This window comes from Antechinus flavipes, chromosome 4, assembly GCF_016432865.1.
Source record: "Antechinus flavipes isolate AdamAnt ecotype Samford, QLD, Australia chromosome 4, AdamAnt_v2, whole genome shotgun sequence".
In the NCBI taxonomy this organism is placed as follows: Eukaryota; Metazoa; Chordata; class Mammalia; order Dasyuromorphia; family Dasyuridae; genus Antechinus; species Antechinus flavipes.
Window position 1 is genome coordinate 95,572,824 of NC_067401.1, and position 21,961 is coordinate 95,594,784.

The 21,961-nt window shown below is 32.5% G+C and overlaps 1 protein-coding gene across 1 annotated transcript in view; it reads left to right on the plus strand.

Annotated features, from left to right (window-relative positions):
* LYST (lysosomal trafficking regulator) overlaps positions 1-21,961 on the plus strand; it is a 201,967-nt gene that overhangs the window by 176,050 nt on the left and 3,956 nt on the right. Inside the window, 7 exon segments of the mRNA XM_051993556.1 lie at positions 784-973; positions 2,364-2,500; positions 4,236-4,334; positions 13,406-13,545; positions 14,990-15,087; positions 20,777-20,933; positions 21,145-21,216. Of these exon segments, the coding sequence (XP_051849516.1) occupies positions 784-973; positions 2,364-2,500; positions 4,236-4,334; positions 13,406-13,545; positions 14,990-15,087; positions 20,777-20,933; positions 21,145-21,216 (893 nt within the window).

Sequence of the window (21,961 nt, forward strand, 5' to 3'; positions counted from 1 at the left end):
TGGAATCATAAAAGAAAGATAAGTTAGAAATAAAAATGAAGATAAAAAGAACAGAAAGGTAGACATAGGGCAAGAGCCACCAAATTTAGTTCCTAACAGCATTTCTCAGGGAGTAAAGGAACTTTCTCTTCTATGTTCAGTTATCTCTGTTTAAATGTGTTTCTGTACCTTCCTCCATGCTATTCCTTTTGCCTAGAAAGTCCTCCCCTCTCTTCTAGATCTTACTCTTATCCATTCTTCAATGTCCTGTTTAAATTTTATGTTCCTCATGAAGCCTTTCCTAACAACTTCAGCCCACGTTGAACACTTTTTCCTGACTCCTGCTGCACTTAATTTTGGTACTGCACATCTAACAATATATTAAATTCATTTTTCTGTACTGCAGATTGGCACATTAGCTCATTATATACCATTTTACAGTATAATGATTTCAATTTAGTGTCCCCCAACAGAGTTATTACAGGTTTATTTTGTCTTTGTATTACCCATGGTGCCTAGCATAATGATAGGCATAAAGATATTGATTAATAAAGCCTAAAATTTTTTACATTCACTAGCCCAAAACCAGTTTAAAAAGTACAAATCAAAAGTTTTAGAATACCAGATTTATTTTATTATCTATTACATGCAAAACTAATGTTCTAGGTACCATGCAAAGAAATGTAAGAGTCCCTTCTCTCAGTAATCTATCTAATTGTATTATATTACAGTTTAGATTGTAATTTGAGGATAAATTATCTGTTTTTTAGAGTCTTTCATTTTTCCTTCTTTTATGTTTTTTAGAGTCCTTTGTCATGGATAAAAGGTTTAAAATGGGGTGAATATGTGGGTTCCCCAAGTGCTCCTGTACCTGTTGTCTGCTTCAGCCAGCCACATGGAGAGAGATTTGGTTCTCTTCAGGCTCTTCCCACCAAAGCTATCTGTGGTTTGTCCCAAAAATTCTGCCTTCTGATGATATACAGCAAAGAGCAAGGTAAAAATAAACAATCTGGAAAAGTTGTTCTTCACATAATTATTCAAGAGATCTAAATTCTTCTAGCATAAATATACTTTTAGTCCATTCATCTAAGTCTTTGGTAAACTGTTTAACTTGACAGTTATTTAATGTTGAGTAGGAATTAGAAGAAAGTGTTAACTGTCATTTGTAAAATGAGGAAATTACAAAAGAAAAGAATAGTTATATTTATTAGAATGAAGGTAATTGTCATTTTAATGGAAACAGGTTTTTTTTTTTTAACCTTCTTTATCCTTGTAATAGCACACACAACAGATCTAATAATCTTGAGATTAAGTCAAAAAGGAGGGATTCATTTATGAAAAAATAGGTACTGGGTAATTTTTTAAGCATTTTTCCCCACTTTATATTCAAATATCTTACCCTAAAAACAATTTAACCTGGTAAAAAACAACTTGTGAATCCCTGTAGCATTAATTATAGGGGGATAATCATAGAGTAATACAATTTTTATAAAAAGGAAATATACCTGCATTAGAAAAAATATAGTTCTTATTTGCTGAAATTGGAAACTGGGAATATTTATTGTATGTATAATTTTATATGCTATATATTTTGTATCATAATAATCAGCATTTGGAATTATGCTCAGCAATATATTATGTATATTTATTTAATATGCTATTACACGCTTCCCTAATTTACCATTCAAAGAAGTTTTAGGATTAGCTCTGGACACAGTGAAATTCTCACCAGGAATGTTTCTAAATCTTTTTTTCTAAAAACATATGAAGGATTATGCTGAAGGTTTTGTTTTTTTTAAATTAGCAGTTGTGAAGTAAGAAATATAGTTAATAGACCTTCGTATTTTAGGATGTTAAAGCTATCCCTTCCCGAAGTAGAAATTGTTTTTATTTTTACATTAATTTTGTCTATGCTGTTTGTCCTCTATTATTCAGGAAGGCATTCTTGGAAAGTTATTTATGTACATTATCTGGTTCATATAAAAGACAAATACAAAAAAAAAAGAGTTAGATAATGAATGAAATGCTCTTAAGTTTATAAATTTTTTTTTACTAAAAAATATATTGACTTGAGAAAAAAAGACAAATGCAACCAAATATAAAAAAAAAAATCACTAATGGAGTGAAAATCATATTACTATTGCTGTGTAAAAACTTGTGTTAAAATCTTATCACTGTTGCTTGTGCAAGAAAAAAAAAAACTTTCTAGTTCTGAATCATATTCCTCTCTAAATATTACAGAATTTGGAGTGGCACAACATAAATATTTTAATCTGCTTCATTTTCTTAAGTGTGTCGTTATTGTGCTGAAGTATTTAATCTTCTTATGTCTTCTAAATCAAATATACAATGACAATTTGATATGTGTATTATCCTTGTTTAAGGTGTGAGAAGCATGAACAGTACTGACATTCAGTGGTCTGCCATTTTGAGCTGGGGATATGCAGATAACATTTTAAGACTGAAAAGCAAACAGAGTGAACCGCCAGTGAACTTCATACAGAGCTCTCAACAGCACCAAGTAAAAACTGTTCAATGAAAAAATGTTAATGTTTTTTCATGTAATGCTTTTCAAATTGCTCATTAAGAGCAATAGTTATTAATTTTATTTCATTTAATTGAATTCTAAAAACTGATGATACACCTTAACATTGATGGTATTATTTCCTGTCTCCATTCTTACTGTATCCTTTAAATGTTTATTTTTACCAACTTTTCATGAATTATTATCATAATTTTCATTCTTTTATTCAGTGTCAGTAGTGATTCTTAAGCAATCAGTTATTCTCTTTTGAATGAATACTTACGATGGTGACAAACATTATTTGTTAATAATTATAATTCAGTATTTAATGCTTTTCTTTTCTCAGATGATTTATATTCATCTTTGCATTAATGTCCACATATAAATGAACCATAAATCTGGGTTTCTTTAATGATACTTTCCACAGCAACTTCCTATCACATTTTCCCAAATTCTAGGATATGCAAAATACAGTACTTCCCAATCTTTTCATTAATATTAAATGTGTCCCTAATCATTTTAGCACTTTGAAAACAAATGAAGTTTTAAAAAATCTTTGTTATCATAAATTAATCCTCTGAAATTCTGTCTGAGTTTACTATCTTTATTTCTGTTGTTTTGCTTACCTAGAAAAACTAATATTTAATTTCCAGTGTCCTTCTCTTCAAGCAAGAGTACAATTAAAAGACAACTTTATTTCCTTTAGAATTTACTTCACCACTCTAATGATAAATCTGATGATAGCATGTTGTCAGCTTATTGATGTACTTTGAGACTTTAAGACAGTTGATGTACCTACTACTACTGCTTTCACTATTCGTTTTTCAAGGGATTTTGGTGTTTCTTTTTTAAAGCTATCCTTATAACTTACTTTCCCCTGTGGTACCACTTATTAATTCTTTGGAACTATTGTTTATAATAAATTGAGGTGCTCTTTGTCAAAAAGAATGCATTTTAACACATTTTTCCATTATTACAATTTTATGGAAATGTTATTAAATTTTTAGATATATATATATATATATATATATATATATATATATATATATATATATAATATATATATATATATATATATATATATATATAATTTTATGAAATGTTATTAAATTTTTAGATATATATATATATATATATATTTAATCCAAGATAAAATTCATCCAGTTTCACTGGTACTAAGTGCCTACAAGGTTTAGAAAAATTTGTGTATGTATTAAAAAATGTAGTCTAATTTCAATCAATAAGCACTTTTTAAGTATCTACTATGTTCCAAGCACAATGTTAAATATTGATAATTCAGAGAAAGACAAGACTACAGTGTCTAATCTCAGGGAGCTCAGAATCTAATGGGGGAATTAACACCCAAACAACTTTCTTCATACAAGATATATGCAAGATAAATGGGAAGTAATTTCAGAGGAAATGCACTAAGAAGGGAAAGAAAACGATAGAGAAGTTGCCCAGAAAAGGCCTCTTATCAAAAGTGAAATCTACAAGCCTTTGACCAACTTGCACCAAACTTGTTTTCTAATTTAAAATGGTTTGCCTTCTATTATCACATGAGAATATATATATTATTGAAATTAGTAAAGTGGTATTCATTATCAAGAAAAATAGCTTTACAAGAAGTATTGAAAGGCATACATGGATAAAATCACATAGTTGTAAGAAAAAATAATTGAATTACAGAAAATTATATTCATAAAATAATTCTTTTTGTATTACTTTTAAGGTAACTAGTTGTGCTTGGGTACCAGACAGTTGCCAACTATTTACTGGGAGCAAATGTGGTGTCATCACAGTGTATATGAACAGATTCACAAGCAGTACGGTATGTATCTTTTGAGAAATATTTTGTTCAATGTGGCTTATTTAGCATATAACACTTAAAGGAGAAACTAAGTGTTTAATGATGAAAAGTTTTTGAATCTAGCTCCTTTAAAATGAGGAAAACAGTCTTTAGATTTAGTTTGTGAAACTATTACCACATTTACAAAGCATAAAATGCTCCTTTTAGGAGAGAAAAATCCCTTGAATTGTCTTATTTTATGTCTTCATTGAATGAAGGAATGATTGGATAAATGAATGAAAACCATTTTTAAGCATTTGCTTTCTGCCAAGCACTATGCTGACTATAAGGATACAAATACAAAAGTAAGATAGTGCTCAGTCAAGAGGCGCTTACATTCTATTGGAATTCTGAATTCTGAATTCTGAAGCAGAAGAGTGGTCAGGACCATTGACTTGCTTTTTGCAGACACTGTGGTAGTGATGACTTTATTATAGATTTCAAGGTAAGAGGTAAAGTGGAGGGAAGTGTGTGTTCAACAAAAGGGTAGGAAAGAGCTGGGAAGAAGCTGAGCCAAAGAGGGAAAAACCCAGTGGCTTAGATTCTTTAGGGCATTGTCTCTGATCATTCATTTGGAGGGTAGAGTTGTAACAGGGCAGAAATGACCTAGGTGAAGATCCCTTTCTCTCATACATCTACATTCTTATTCTCTCTGTGTGTGTGTCTCTCTCTCTGTCTCTCTCTCTCTCTGTCTCTCTCTCTGTCTCTCTCTCTCTGTCTTTCTGTGTCTGTCTGTCTGTCTCTTTCTCCTTCCCTCCTCCCACTACCCTTAGATCCTAATTGACTGTTAAGTATAGTTCAATTTAACAAGTGTTAAATCCTTACCCCCATGCTGTGTGCTTGCAATGTTTGTGTGTCTGTGTGTGCATGTATTTCACAAAAGTGAAGCAGTTTCTACTTTCATAGAATATCTGCTCTTTTGAGCAATAGGAAGGGAGTATACTAGGCAATTTAAGGAAGAAGATGGAATAGCACTAGCACCTAAGGATATCAGGAAGATCATATCAGAGGAAGAAATGTATGAGCTAAACATTAAAGAAAAATGAGGATTAAGAAAGGTAAAGATGGGAGTGTCTGAGTGAAGCAGGATATGGTGTTGCTTAACAACAAGAGCCGAAACACCATTCTGACTGGAGTGTAGAGTAAATAAAAGCAAGTAATGTGAAATAAGAGTGGAAGAAAGATAGGGAGAACCTGGCATGTAGATAGAGGCTTTTTGATGCCAATTTAAGAAAGGCATATTTTATAATGGAAGCAATAGGGAAGAACTGAGGGTTATTTCAGGCTGGAAGTGTCATAATCAGATCTATGCTTTGAGAAGATTGTTTTGACATCTTGGTGAATGATTAGATTGGAGGAGGGGAGAGATCAAAGGCAAGGAAATCCTTGGCAATGTGAGATGAGAGGACAGGAAAGAATCTAGGCCGTCTTTGAGGTTACTTTCTTGCCAAGTATATTCTCTTCTCTTCCTCACTTCCCTATCACTGGCAAGGGCGTCAGCATCTTCCTGGTTATCCAGTCTCACAACATGGGTGTCATCCTTGACCCCACTCCCATTTCTCATATAACAGCCAAGTCCTAATAGTTTTACTTTCATAACCATCTCTCAAATGTACTCCATAATACCCAATCATCCCATTTTTCTTAAGACAAAGATGTTTGGCCACGAATAACAAAAAATAATCATGTACCTAACTTCTGTTTAGGAGAGAAAAATCCCTTGAATTGTCTTATTTTATGTCTTCATTGAATGAAGGAATGATTGGATAAATGAATGAAAACCATTTTTAAGCATTTGCTTTCTGCCAAGCTAACTAAACTGATAACTACTCAAAGCCATTGTAGAGAGGAAGTCCTGTATTCAGTGGAAAACTGAACTAAATGATTATCTCTAAGGTTCTTCCCAAAACACTGAAGCTACAACAACAATGCATTGTGAAAGAGGAGACCTTTTTTATTGGGATCAGACACTACATATGACAGGTTGAGGAGAAGGACATGTTTTTTTGGATAAGAAGCTCTGCCATTTCGCCTGGAGTTGCCACTTCTGGCAGATCATGGTGAGAGATTGATAGGGAAAATCACAGTATCTGATAATAATTATGTGGTATCTTTTATTAACATAACTTTCCCATATGATCTTTGGGAGAAGAAGCATCAGATCTCAACTTGTGTGAGCTCACAGTTCACTACAAGACATTTGAGTCAGAAAGACTCAAAAGACTTTTTGCATCTTACCCTTGAAGACTGTCAGTTCAAGTTATCTGTTGTTATTAGTGAAGCAAATTTCTTTGTTTGTAGTTCTTCAGTCTTATAAAATCACAAGTCCAAACTTTTGCCTCTTCTCCATGAAAAACAACTAATAAATATTACCTGTTATCATTTATAATAGGAGATGCCTTCCCTTATGATGATGGCCCACTGTAACTTTGGAAGTCTGGCTGAGTAATCTAAATCTTTATTTTCCAAGCAATATCTGCATTTTAGTTCCCTATTATCATACAGACTTGCTCACCTCCTAATTCAGTTCAGACCCCAGGATTTTGATATATTGATGACACTAAACTGGTACTAACCTGGCCTGACTTTTTGACTGATTCTTGATCTCCACCATCTCTTAAATCTCTTAAATACTGTGTAGGAAGGATGTACAAAGAAGAATAGCAGATGCCCAATTCATAGGAAACAAAATCCAAGACTGCAACAAAATTCAGGTTTTAAATGACTATATATTAATAGCATAAAGTATGAATAACAACAATGTAAAATTCGAGAACTTTGCACATAGAGAGAAGTTTTACCTCATAGATATGACTAAAACTTATGCCTAGAATATGGTACTTGATGAATATATGCTTCTCAAAATGAATAGGATAATTAAAGAAAGATGGGAGAATCATATTACATTATCTGTTAAGAAGATATATTTTTATGTGAAGAAATTCAGGAATCAGAGGGAAGAAGAAATATGATGGGATTTTGATGAAGATTAGCAGAGGCAGAAATAGTCATTCTTTCTATTCTCTTGAAAGAGCAAAATAAATGAGGACTTTGAAAAACAGCTCACAAGCCTGGCAGAATGACATAATACAATAGCGAAAGAGAACTTTAAATTATCCAGGCATCTACAGAGCTCTCCTGCCAAATAATTGGCATTAATTAGCAATTTCTTGACTTTAGGTTTGAAGAAAGCAACAAATGGGAATTTCTGTACTTGACATGATGTTTATCAACATGGAGGATCTTATTTCTAAAATACAAATAATGGGGTATGTGGGTGTAATTAACTTGGAGAAAGCCAGTCTTTTCCAACATGCATCCTGTGTTGGAGAGTAAAAATGATTCTGTTGGGGAAGTTAGCCCTGAGATGAAGAGTTCTCAAGAATGAAATTCTAAAAACACAAAAAGAATTAATTCTAATGAAAAGAGGACAAGTTTCTTAGATACACAAGGAATTCATTAATCAAGTAAAATTTTTAAAACTTATGTACAGAAAAAAAGGAATTGGCAGAAAGAACAAGAACAAGTGACAGAGGATATGTAGAGAAATATGACAACATCTTATAAGAATCATGGCAGGAATGCTACAATTCAGACTGGGCTATGATTGTCAAGAAATATTAAGAAAAACAAATAGTGGAAGGGGGAAATACCAAAAAAAAAATGGATTATTACTAAATATGGATGGAATGATAATGATGATAATAGACAATAGAAACAAGGCAGGATAATTTAACCCTTAGTTTGCTTTTGTTTTCTCGGCTGAATAGAGTAATCTTAAACCTTTAAAGAAAAAAACAAAAATTATTACAATGCCATGGATATTTAAGCAGGAAAATAGTACAAAAAGATAACCCAGCTTTCTTTGATTAGTTCTAGTCACCATGTTCAGAGGAAATGCTGAAAAAAGCTTTCAGACATTAAAGAATGCAAAGAATAAGACAAGCCATGGAGCAGAGCCAGTATCCTGAAATTCAAAAAAAGAATGAAATAGATAAATGAAGTTGGAAATAACAGACAGGAGCCAAGTTTTTAAGGCCTTCAACAGCCAAAGAGAGGAATCAGTATTTTTTCTTCAAAGCAAGAGAGAGCAGAAAATGAAGAGGTGGCAATCACTCTCTTTCAATGGAGGTTCGAGGAGGAAACCTCCAATGATCCAATAGACAGCATTCATTAGATCAAACTGTGTACTAGTGCATGTTTCTAGGGAGGACAGATTGCTAAGTTGCAGTGGCAAAGGGAGAGACAAAGTGGAGAGCAAGGAGCATTATAACTTTACCTTCGGGACCAGTAAGACTAGAGCAAGAAGGGAAGGGGCTAAACATTCCAGAAAGGATAGCCACCTGGGTCTCTGTGATCATTTACAAATTATGAAGAAGAGTTTCAAAAGGAAGTTTGTTTGAATGGAGAGACAGACAAAAGGTAGCATGGTCCAATAAAGGCAGACCACCACCATCATCTCCTCTCAGACTATATTGGAAATAACCTGGGAGTCTGAACCTAAAAGCTTTGGAAGTAGTAATCCTCCCTTTCCTCCAGACCACCAGCCCTGCTTTCAGTTCCAACCCTACAGCTAAGAGATCTCCAGAATGAGCTGATTAACTGAAGGTAAAACCAAGAAGCCCAAGAGTAGCAGCACTCATAGACTAGCCCATGATAGCCACCATCCTAGAAAGAAACCATCTGAAATGTGAACAGGTAACAGGTTTTGGACAGTGTAACCATAGCCACTGAAGACCCAAAAAAATAAAGTTTTCACACCCAAACCCTTGGAATTGTCAAATGGTTTAAATGCAAAATTTGCTAACATTTTATCAGTGGAAATGACTGATGTATCTGCTTTGTCACACCCTAAGGACCATGGGATCTTTCCATCTTACCTGCAGTCAAAACTTTTCTATGTATTCTTCTATAACAAAAGTACCTCATGAGACCAAGGAACAGTCTTATTTTTCATTTGTATCCTCAGCATTTGCCACAGTATTTATACATAGTAAGACTTTAATAAATGTTTTTTCATTCATGGATTCATTCATTCATGCATTCAATCGTTATTGAATAGAAATTCATATAACATTGTATTATTCTCCTTATGTGAGAGAGAGATACCAAAGAGCTATATGATTTAAGCATAAAGATGATAACATCAGAAGATAAAATACTAAAGTTACAAAACCATTATTTTTTTTCACTGTAACTAATTTATTAAAAAGAAAGGGAAGTCATGTATCTTTTACATAAACAATCTTGGAAGTCTAATATAAAGATTATATTATTTCTTAGTCTGAGTCACCATTCTAAGGATCTGTCAAAGGTCTTTTGTTCCAGCTCAGCAAATGCTAAAGATTCTTTAGCTTGATAGAAAGTAAACTATAGCTTTCGATGTCTTTATTAAGAAAAACATTTTTGCATGGAAAAGGAGCTTTTGATTTGCTCGTTAGTGAAGAATTGCACTCTTAGACTGAATATACAAGTTATATTTTTCTTTTGGTGATTATAGCTTAAGTAATCTTAATATTAATGTTCAAAATTATCACTTGGCTTTTTCCTTATGTGTTATCATAACTATAATTTTTTTTAAAGAACTCATAGTCTTATGGTTTTTTAATAGGACATCCTATAAGATTTCATATATATTTTATTAGCCCACTAATTCCTCATCCATGAGTTCCATCCCCTTGTATCAGTAGTTCTTCAGTAATTAACTATTTTCTTTTTACTTATGTTTCTTATTTTATGACAAATTACAGCCTGAATTAATATGGCAATTTTTCTCAGAATCCCAGAATTTGGGCATGTGTAGAGAACCGTGACCATCTAGCACAAATCATATATGAAAGGAATCCCTAGCATAAAAAGCCCAAAAAGTCAAAAACACTATTTGAAGATTTCTAAAAGTCAGAGAAGCTACTCCTTTCAGAATAGCCCATTACTGTTAGATAACTCTAATTGTTAAAAAATTTTTCTGAACTCAGTCTTGAAACTGACCTTTCTGATTTTCAACCATTGTTCTTGGTTCTAACTTCTGGAGCCAAACAGAATTAATTTCTCTTATACATGACACTTCTTCAGAAACCTGAAGATTGGCAACTATCATGTGTTCTTTGAATCTTCTCTTGTTCAAGCTAAATATCCCCAGTTCCTTCAGACAGTTCTCATGTGACATGAACTCAAGGCTTTTCACATTCTAATTGTCCTTCTCTGGACATTCTACAGCTTATCAATATCCTTCTTAAATCATGCTACCAAGAAGTCATATCCCCATATGAGGTATGAGAAAGGATGAATATAATGGGACCATTATCCTCCCATTCCTACAAACTCTGCTTCTCTTACTGGAGCCCAAGATCAGATTCATGTTTTTGGCTATCACATGATATTTCTGACTGACTGAGCTTATAGTTAATTAAAATTCCCAAATCTTTTTAAAGAACGATTGTTACCTAAACTATGACTTGCCATTTTTTACTTGTGAAATTGATTTATTTTTTACTCAAGAGCAAAATATTATATTTGTTTTTATTAAATTTCATTTTATTAGATTTAGCTAAATGTTCTTTTTGTATCATGCCTTATTTACTGTAGGAGTTATCCCTCTCATCTTTGGGTCTTCTATAAATTTAATGAGTATACCTTCTTTGTCTTTATGTAATTGTTTAAAATGTTAGCCAACAGAAGGCCAAGCAAAGACTCCTGGGCTATTTCACTGAGTCCTTTGACTCAGGCTGTCCATTCAGTGCTGAATTTCTCTAACTATTCTTGTCTAATCTCTCTCTCTTTTCTACCAATAATAGTATAAGATATTGTGTAGGGGGGGAAAAAAGCTTTGCAGCTTTTGCAGAAAAGCCTAATCTACAGCATTGCCCTCCCTTATTAATTTAGTAATTCTACCAAAAGAAATTAATGTAGTCTAGTATGACTAGTTCTTAAAGCCAGATTGGTTCTTGGTGATAGTATTCCCCTGGCCAGATGTTCATCAACTGTCCCTTTAATGATCCATTCTAGAATTTTCCTAGGAATCAAAATTTAGCTCACTGGCCTGTGGTGTGCAAAACACTTCTCTTTTCAGAAAATAGGAACAATAGTTTCAAGTATCTATCTAAAGAATGGATTTGGGCCATTTTTTTTTTTTTTGCCAGTTTCATCATGCTAAAAACTTTCTTTACACATTTATTTTTTCAGGATTTTTCAGTGTGTAAATTTTTTGTCTCAAATTTTGGCTTTTTCAGAATTCTTTTTTAAAAATTTAATTAATAAATTTGATATTTTTGTTGCTTTATTCTTACTAATACAAAAAGATACATGTTCTTGTAAAACAGTAAATTTTAAAAATTAAGTAGATTTAAGATCATTTTGAGAAGTTAGATTTTATGCCTTCCCACCACTTGCCTTCCCACCCACACAAAACTATTATGAAATAGATGCTTTTTCTTATCTAAGTAAACTACTATATAAAGTACTGTTTTGGGGATTTCTGAAATTATCAAGTTCTGGTCACACTTTTCAAAAGAATTTTATTTTAAAAACATTTGACTTTACTTTCACATTGTTAATGCACTAAATTGTACATTTCGGGGTCAGTAATTTTGATGGAGACAATTTACAATCATGAAAGTTTTCAAAGCTGTATTTCTATTATTTAAGTAGTTGAAGATAGTTTTTTAATCTGTTTGTGCCAAATCTTCAAAATTTCATCACTTGGAGGTACAGCTTTTAAGAATGGGAGATAGGACTTTTGATCTTTAGATAATCTAGATGAATTTTTTTTTCTCATTTAGATTAAAGTATTCTGATAGCATATAAAAGTAGAAACTTATTTCCACTAAGTTTCCACTGTTTTTAGTCTTTTTAAACTAATAATCTAAACTAACATTTCCATTGTTTTAAAACTTTTTTAGAATCACAGAATGTCAAATCTCAGAAAGATCTTATAAATTTTTTTGTCCAGCCTACACATTTTATAAGAGGATAATTAGGCTTAATGAAATATATTGATGCCATGGACTTAGAGCTCAGTTGGTTTCAAAACTAAGATTAAGTCTTATGCCCAATCAAGCCCTTATCCATTATACCATAGATTCTATACTGACTTATTAGATTAAGATCATGTGCATACTATTAAAGTCTAAAGGAAAAATATAGATTATTTGTTCTGGAAGAGTTTTTTTCTATAAAAAAAATCCATATTTTTAAGAAATACATTTTGATCTCTTTTAAGTATTCTCACTTGAAATTATTATTCCTGTATATATATATATATATTCACATGTGTATCATTAACTGAAATCTTTAATCACTTTATTCACTTTTTTTTTTTTTGGCTGAGACAGTTAGGGTTAAGTGACTTGCCCAAGGTCACACAGCTAGGAAATGTTAAGTGTCCGAGGCCAGATTTGAACTCAGGTCCTTCTGATTTCAGGGCTGGTGCTCTATCCACTGTACCACCTAGCTAACTCAAGACACATTTACTTGAAGGAAAAATTAGCCCTTCCATTACTTACTTTTCTTTTGTTCCATCATGTTAAACAAAATACACCGAAAGTATAAAATAATAAAATTCTTCAGAGAACAAATAATGCCACTTGCTTGACACAGTTCAAATTCATTATTAGGTCTCAACTATTTCTGCTTCCTCCTTTTCGACCTTGAAAGGTCAGGTCTACATTAATCTAAGCAAGTAAAAATAAGATAAAATATCAAGCTATTTTTTTGAAGGGGACTAGACTATGAAAAGTATGATCTTAAAACCTTTGAATTGTTTCTAATCACCTCTACTTATCCACACTTCTTCACCTCAAATAGCCAAAGCTATCTTTAGTCATAACAAATTGAAAATGGTCTGGTTACTCTTTGTAACCGATGCAAATAAAATAAGTTTTGTTTATTAAAATATCTATAAATATGCTAAGAATTTGATTTGATGATGCTGCCTGCTGCTGAGGAGTATTATTATTAAAATATTTGGGAACATATTTTTATCTCTTTAGATAGCTTCTAGAGCAAGTTTTTGTAATGGTTATTATTACCTTTTTCCTCATTTAATTTTATTTCAGCCATCAGAAATAGAAATGGAATCTCAGGTACATCTATATGGCCATACAGAAGAGATAACCAGCTTATTTGTTTGTAAACCATACAGTATAATGATAAGTGTAAGCAAAGATGGAACCTGCATCATATGGGATTTGAACAGGTACTCACAAATTTTCCAGTTTAAAAACAAGCATTTGTAAATTTTTTTTATCAGATTAAAAGGTATTTCATTCTAATTTTTCTTGAGATGAATCCTGATTTTTTTTTTATGTCTGCATTCATGAAATACATACTAATCTCATCTGAAAATTTTACTTAAAAAATATATATATATAATATGCTTAAAATTCAACATAGAGAGGAAAAAGGCAGAAGTGAAGGAGGAGTGAGTGAACCTTACTCTCATCAGAATTGGCTCAAAGCTGGAATAATATACACACTCAATTAGGTATAGAAAGAGTCATTTTGAAGCAGGTTTTTTTTTTTTTTTAATAAAAGCTTCATTTCTAAAACATAGAATTGAGTCAAATCTATAAAAATAAGAGCCATTCCCCAATTGATAAATGATTAAATTTTATGAATAGTTTTCAGATGAAGCAGTTATAGCTATTGATAGCTATATGGAAAAAAAAAGAAAAGAAAAAAGCTCTAACTCACTATTGATTGGAGAAATGCTAATTAAAACAATTCTGAACTATTACCACATACCTATTAGGTTGGCTAATAGAACACAAAAAGAAAATAACAAGTGTTGGTGTAGATATTGAAAAAAATGAGACATTATTACATTGTTGGTGGCATTATGAATTGATTCAACAATTCTGTTGATCAATTTGGAACTATGCCCAACAAGCTATAAAACTATGCATACTCTTTGACCTAGCAATATCACTGCTAAGACTGTATCCCAAAAACAATTAAAAAGAAAAAGGATCTATATGTACAAAAAATACTTATAGCAGCTCTTTTCTTAGGGCAAAGAATTGGAAATTGATATGATTCTTATATATTGGGGAATGGCTTAATAAATTGGCTACTTAATTATGATGGAATATTAATTGTTCTATAAGAAATGATGAGCAGGATGCCCTCAGAAAAACCTAAAAAGACTTCCATGAGCCAAGACAAAATGAAGTGTACTATGTACAAAGTTACAGCAATATTACAAGATGATAAGCTGTGAATGACATATTCTCAGCAATACAATAATCCAGAACAACTCTGAAGGACTTATAATGAAAAATGCCCAGAGAAAAATACTAGTGGTATCTGAATGTAGATTGAAACATTTTAAAAGTTTTCTTTATTTTTCTTGAGAATTTTTTTCTTTTTTGGTTTGTGTTTTCTTTTATAACATGACTGTAATAGAAATGTTTTGCACAACTAAAAGAAAACAACAAATATATGTTTAATACATATTCTGTGTAAAATAACTTTCCTAATTACAGGGGGTAAAAAAAAAATTACATAATTTATGCATTCAAATTTTCAATCTGTTAGCTTTACTTATAGCATATTCTGTTAATTAAGGATAAACCTAGTAGACTATAGGTTATATTTACATTTAATTATCATGAAAAAAATTTTTTTAATTCATCTGTCAGGTTGTGCTATGTACAAAGTCTAGCTGGACATAAGAGCCCTGTAACAGCTGTATCTGCTAGTGAAACCACAGGTGATATTGCTACTGTTTGTGATTCAGGTAAGTAATACACCAAAATCAAAGCCTTATGAATAAAGAAAAACTACATTTCAAAGGTCATGGTTATTTTTGTTGTTTATTATCATAAAACACTTTTCTCTGCATCCTTCTATTGTAGTACTGTATGTATAAAAAATTCATTATGTGTCTGTTGAACTCATGATACAATCATAAGCAAAGATTGCAATCTTAATATATAAAGTATGGATAAATGCAAAATTGGTTTTATTTTTAAAATTTAGTTCCTTTGTGTTAAATATAAAATTATTTAAATAGGTATAATTTGAATAAATTAGTTTTTATTGACTCATCTCAATTTTTAAATAATTTTTCTCATTTTTCCAACTTCTTGAGTTTTCTCTTCTTTAATATAATCTTGGTTAGTCTCTGTGCCTTACCAATTAAGAATAAATGGTCTATGGTAGATTTTTTAAAAATATAACTATAAAATGAGAAGCTTGGACTTGTAGGATGCCGTTACTTTGAGCTCTGAATCATAACCCTAAATAATACCATGACCCTTAATCAAAGGTTCCAAAGCAAGAAAGTACTTACTAAAAATGATTCCTATGGATACAGAATTAGAAATTTGTAGAATTCATACTTACTTGTAATATTCCAGTTCACTTTTACTTACTTAATGGCTGTCACCAAAAAAACTCACTCTTATAAAATCACTTGACTTTGGAAATGAAACTATAAATGAACAATATGTTAATTGCTCTTTATTGATTTGTACTACAGCTATGTATCACTTAGAGCTGGTACAAGTTCCAGTGGTTTATAGAACTCTCACTCCTCTGCAAGATTGGAATGATCCTAAGAGATCTGAATTTTGTAAAGTTAATTACTTTGCTGCTACCAGGAGTGATTTATTAGCTATGATATTGTATCCATTATACTTTTGGGGATAGAAACAAAATTACTTCTCTTACACCATTAGAGTATTCAGGTGTCCCTTGGTGATCCATATTATAATAGAGTTGGTGTAGAAATTTTCTCCCCATTAAAAAAGTCACCAATAAAAAATTTAAGGGTCTCTATGCATAAATAAAAGAAATTGCAAAAAGCATTTATAATACTGAGGTGATATAACTGAAAAACCACAGAAGAAAGGCCCCCAAACATTCCAATTCTAGACCAGTTTTTGTCATCTGTCCAGACTTTCTGAAATTGGGAAAGAAAGAAAATATGGGCCCCTAAAATATTATTTATTTATTTATTTATGTGTTTGTTGAAGGGTGCTTACTTTCTCTCCTTTCACCCATTACAGTCTAGCTTCCAAACTAAACTATTCCACCAAAACTATTCTTTAAAAGTTGTAAATGATCTCTTAGTTACTAAATCCAAAAGCTTTTCCTCAGTTCTCCCTGACTTCTCGGTAATGTTTTACACTATTTATCATTTCCTCCTCCTTGATTCTCTTTTATCTTTAGGTTTTTGGGACATTGCTCTCTTCTAACTATCTGACCTCTCTTTCTCTGTTTCTTTTGTTGGATTCTCCTCCAGATCATACTCTCTTATTTTAGGAGTCCCTAGAACTTTGTCCTGGGTTTTCTTGTTCCCCTATATTACTTCACTTGGTGATCTCATCAGCTCTCATGGATTTAATTATTATTTCTCTGCTGATGATTCTCAGATCTGCCTTTCCTGCCCCAGCCTTTTTGCTGACCTCCAATCTCACATCTCCAACTGCCTTTCAGAGAGTTCAAAATGGTTTCCAGTAAATATCTTGCACTATCTTATCTTTGCATTACTTTCTATCTTCTACCTTCCCTATTATTATAAAGGTTAATATCTTCCTAATCCCTCAGACTTGAAAACTAGAAGTTGTCAGCAATTTTCGTCTCCCATTCCTCATATCCAATCTGTGGCCAGGTTTATTGATTTCACCTTTGCCCTATCTCTGGATTTTGTCCCTTCTGCTCTTTGACAGTGCCATTCCTATGGTACAGGCCTGCATCATTTCACTCTTAGATTATGGCAGTCACTTCCTCGTGGGTCTGTCTACAAGTCTCCTGTTGCCTCCAGGATCAAGGATAAAATGATCCATTTGGCACGCAGAGTCCTTCCTAATCTAGTTCCCTCCTACTCTTTTTTTCAAACTTTATTCCCTAAAACATGCTCTTCGATCCAGTGACAGCCATCTCTTGTTTCACTGATAAGATACTCTAACACTGGCCCCAGGCCTAGAATGCTCTCCTTTCTCCTTCTGACTACTGACCTCCTGTTAAATCTCAACTAAAATCCTGACTTTTATTGAAGCATTCTCCAACCCCTCTCAATCCTAGTGCCTTTTTTTTTATCCCAAGATAGCTTGCTTTATATAGATTTGTTTTTATTTTGTCTTTCTCATTGATTGTAAACTTCTCGAGGATAGGGACTGAATTTTGTCTCCATTTGTGTCCCCAGTGCTTAGCACAGTGATCAGCACATAATAGGGGCTTAATAAATGCTGACTAAGTGATTGAATATACGTGACATTATGCTAAGCACTACTTAAAATAAATGCAACCTGTGACATTAAAATGAAAATAATTCAACCATTAAAAGAAATTCTCCTATTCATCATAATTATCTTGAAGCAACAGTCAGAACTGAATATTGCAATGAATGCTCAGTCTTCACAGATCATTAAGAGCTAACACAACTGTTATAATCAGAAGCAGATTGGGAATCTTAGGTCTCTAGTTCACACCACTGGCAGAAGGGCAGGACTGCTACAAGATAACAGATCTAACTCTTCAAAAACCTGAAGACCAGCAGCTATTGTGTGCCCTCCAAGTCTTCTCTAGGCTAAATATCTTCAATCCTCATGTGACCTTAAAGCAAAGCCCAGTAGCCTTGCCCTGGACACTCTTTAGCTTAGCAATGTCCTCTCAAATTAAACCATGGCACCCAGACCCAACTCTCCATGATATAGGACAAGGGCTGAGTACAGCCTTCACTTCTCTTCATGGAGCCCTCACTCATGTTCGCACTTTTTATCTACCACATCACACCGTAGACCCACAAGTTTGCAGTCCAGTAAAAGTCCCAGATCTTTTTCATAACAACTGCCTTTTTATCTTTTATGTACTTTATATAATTTTACTTAACATTTGTCTCTTTATCTTCAGCTCAGTTCTTTAGCCTAACAACAACAATAATAATAATAGCTAATATTTATATAGCACACTTAGGGTATGCAGAACACTCTACAGATCTTATTTCATTTGATCATCACAACAGCCCAATGAGGGAGGTTGTTAAGGAAATTGAAGCAGACAGGCAGTATAACTTGTCTAGAATCATATGACCAATAAGTGTCAGAGGTCAAACATGAATATGGGTCTTCAAAACTCTACACTGTACCACCAGTTGCCAATATTCTTTTGGATCTCAACTCTTATTCACTCTTAGTTATTCTTTCCAGTTATGCCCTCAAGGAATTTACATTCTAATGGGAAAGAGAACATACTTACATCAGTACCTACAAAATAAATCCAGAGTAAAGGGAAGGTAATCTTAAGGGGCAAGACATTAAATGGACAGAAAAGAGAAAGGACCTTCTGCTGAGGATGGATGACACTTGGACTGAGGCTTACAGGAAGCCAGAATTCTGAGAGGTTAGGTGCAGGTTAGGAGGTAAAGCATTTGGGAACTTCCAGTGCAAAAGCTTTGAGATGAGAGGTTAGTCTTCATGTGTAAGAAACAGCAAGGAGAAAAGTTTGGCCAAACTAGAGCTGGGAAGATAGGAATAAATTTTGTTGTAAAAAGCTTTAAATGCTGTCAACATTTCTAGTTAACTGTAGGAGGCACAGATGTTTATTGATTGGGTGGAAAGAAGGAGGACATGACCAAAGTTACACATTGGGAATGTTTCTATAAAAGTTTTCTGGAGGACAGAACAGAATGGAGACTTGAGGCAGAAGCTAAGATGAAGACTCCTCTTAAGAATCTAGCTTGGCGATGGTGAGAGCCTGAACTAGGCTGGTGGCTGTTTGAGACCAGAAAAGGACATGTGCGGGAAATATTGTAGATAAAGAAAGGGTTGTGTTTGGCAATGGATTAGACAGATGGGGAAAGGAAGAGAGGACAACTGGAACTGGGTTGATGGATTATAATGATACTGAAGGATGGAGTGATGAGAGGTCATATTGAGGATGAATGCCAGGTTTTGGAGAAGAGATATGGAAAATAAAATTATGATTGAATAGAGGAACCTTAGAGTTCTTGAATATGGAAGCAAAAGAATTGTGGGTGATATCAAGATCAAGGGCATAACTATCTCTGTAGGTAACTGAAGTAAAGTGGAGAAGTAGGGTTAGAAGCTGAGGAAATGGAAGAACAAGTAAGTTATGCTACTTAAAACGAACATCAGCATACGTGTGTTAAAAAAAACTTTTCCCTAGAATGAGGGCAGAAGATTGAGATGGAAAACAGTGAATATTTTGAGAAAGGAGTATTAAGTTTCTAGGGATTGGTAGATAACAGCCATCAGCATCTAGATTGGTTAACAAATTTGGATAACATGAATTCCAAAGGACAGTTGCTGAGTGATGGCAACAGAAGATGACTTTAGTAGAAGATGAGTGAAAGTGCATTTAATATTGGAGGTCTAGTGTTATCGAGATGAAAACAAGTCTCTGACAAAAGTTGGACTAGACAAGAGAGAAATGGTACAAGATTAAGTCTGATACTTGAAAAATAGGCATTAACTCATTCTGCCATTGTTGCTGTGTTTTAGAATGCTAGCTGGCAAAATGAATAGAATTTACATCCAGCCTAAAATACTTAATATTGAGTGAGCTTGGAAAAGTCATTTCATCTTTATCTACCTCTGTTTTCCTCATTTGTAAAATAGGAGTAATAATAATAGTACTTATTGTTATAAGAGTTGTTATAAGGATTACATATAAGAATATAAGGATGTGATATTTGTAAAGTGCTTTGCAACCCAGAAGGCACTATATAAATAACAGTTAGGATCAGCTGAGACACTAATGTACTATTTGTACATTATTTATTTGCAAAGGTCCTGACACATTACAGACCTATAAATGTGAATGCCCTTTCCTTTTTTATGGCTGTTATTCATTAGCTCCTGCTCAAAACTGCTGTGATCAACCTTATTCATGACACATGAATAAGAAAGGTGTTTCCAGCCAAGATCCTACAGTGTTGTAGACTAATCAGGAGAAGCTTGGTAATATTTTGACCCTTGTCTAGTGAAGAAATGGAAGAGAATGTATACATCAGACCATATCAGAATTTTTGAAGAAAAGCTGAAAGGAAGATTGCTACCAAGATATTTATCCCTCATCCATAGTAATCTAACTCCTACTTTTGTTCCCATTTTTAAATCTCTGCATAAATGAATGATTGGAGTGAAGGAATGAATTAAATTGTGAAACTATAAAGTGCTTTATCTGTGTGAAGTACTCTGCTAAATACTAGGGATACAGATGCAAAAGTGAAACAACCTCTATCTTCAAGAAGCTTACAGAAGCTCTTTTTAGACATTTTGTGTTTGAGTGTTACTAGAAATAGTTAGAAGTACCTGTGGTGAATTTTAGTTAGTTTTTTTTTTTTTTTTTTTTACTTATCTTTACATTTAAAAACAACAATCACTTTGTTTATTGTTTGAGTAATAATGTTCAGAATCTTCTGGTGCATTTTATCTTTGTGAATTCTTTTTATATTTCAGTAGGGGGAGGTAGTGATCTCAGACTTTGGACAGTAAATGGCGATCTTGTTGGACATGTCCACTGCAGAGAAATCATTTGCTCTGTTGCTTTTTCTAACCAGCCTGAGGGTATATCTATCAATGTAATTGCAGGAGGACTAGAAAATGGAATTGTAAGGTAAGAGAATTTAGAGCCCTTTGTTTTTTCCATTCTTCTCAAATATGTTGCAATTCTAAATGTTATTTTTTTTTCCAGATATATTAATGTGTATAGAACATAAAGTCTTTCAAAAATTTAAAATGTTTAGATGTAGATAGTTTATTCCTATTTAAGTTATAATTATTCATTTTAATATGTGAATTCTATTGAATATTAATTTTTTTTTCAGGTTATGGAGTACATGGGATTTAAAGCCTGTTCGGGAAATTACATTTCCTAAATCAAATAGACCTATTGTCAGGTAAAATTTTTATTTATTTCTTCATTATTGGTGATGCAGGTTTGTTTTTATGAATCCTAAATGTTATACTTAGGTAATTTCAGAAACAAAGTAAGGCATATAATTTATGATCGAAATAAACATACGTATATATGCACAAATATGCACATATGCACATGTATAATACATATATACATGCAAACATATTGATAGATATCTCAGTACACGAGAGGTTATATCAAAAATATCTGTTGATCTATATTAATTATTTTTTCCTTATTTGATTATCATTTGTGTTGTTAATCTCTTTGAGAACATAATTGGAAAAAAATCAATAAACTTCCAGCAGAAATTTAATTGGAAATATGATTCTACTTTTTATTTAAAAAGCCCTTTTCAATAATAATGTATTCTTTAAAATATTACACTTGGATCAAAAGTTTTATTAACTAGCAATTTATTTTAATGGTATTTCTCCCTTGTCCCAGGAATTTAAAAAGAACTATTGATTTATAGTTATGTGAATATGTGTGTGGTAGGTGTGTGTGTGTGTGTGTGTGTGTATGTATGTATAAGTATGAATGTGTACATACATAATTTTTATTAGAGGAGTAAGGGAGAGGATTTGGAAATCAAAATTGTTTAAAATGATTGTTTAAAAACTTTCACATGTAATTTGGAAGTATTTAACAAAATAAATATATATATTTTAAAAATAAATTAAACCATATTAGGAATTTCTTTTTTTAACTAGTAAATTTCACTT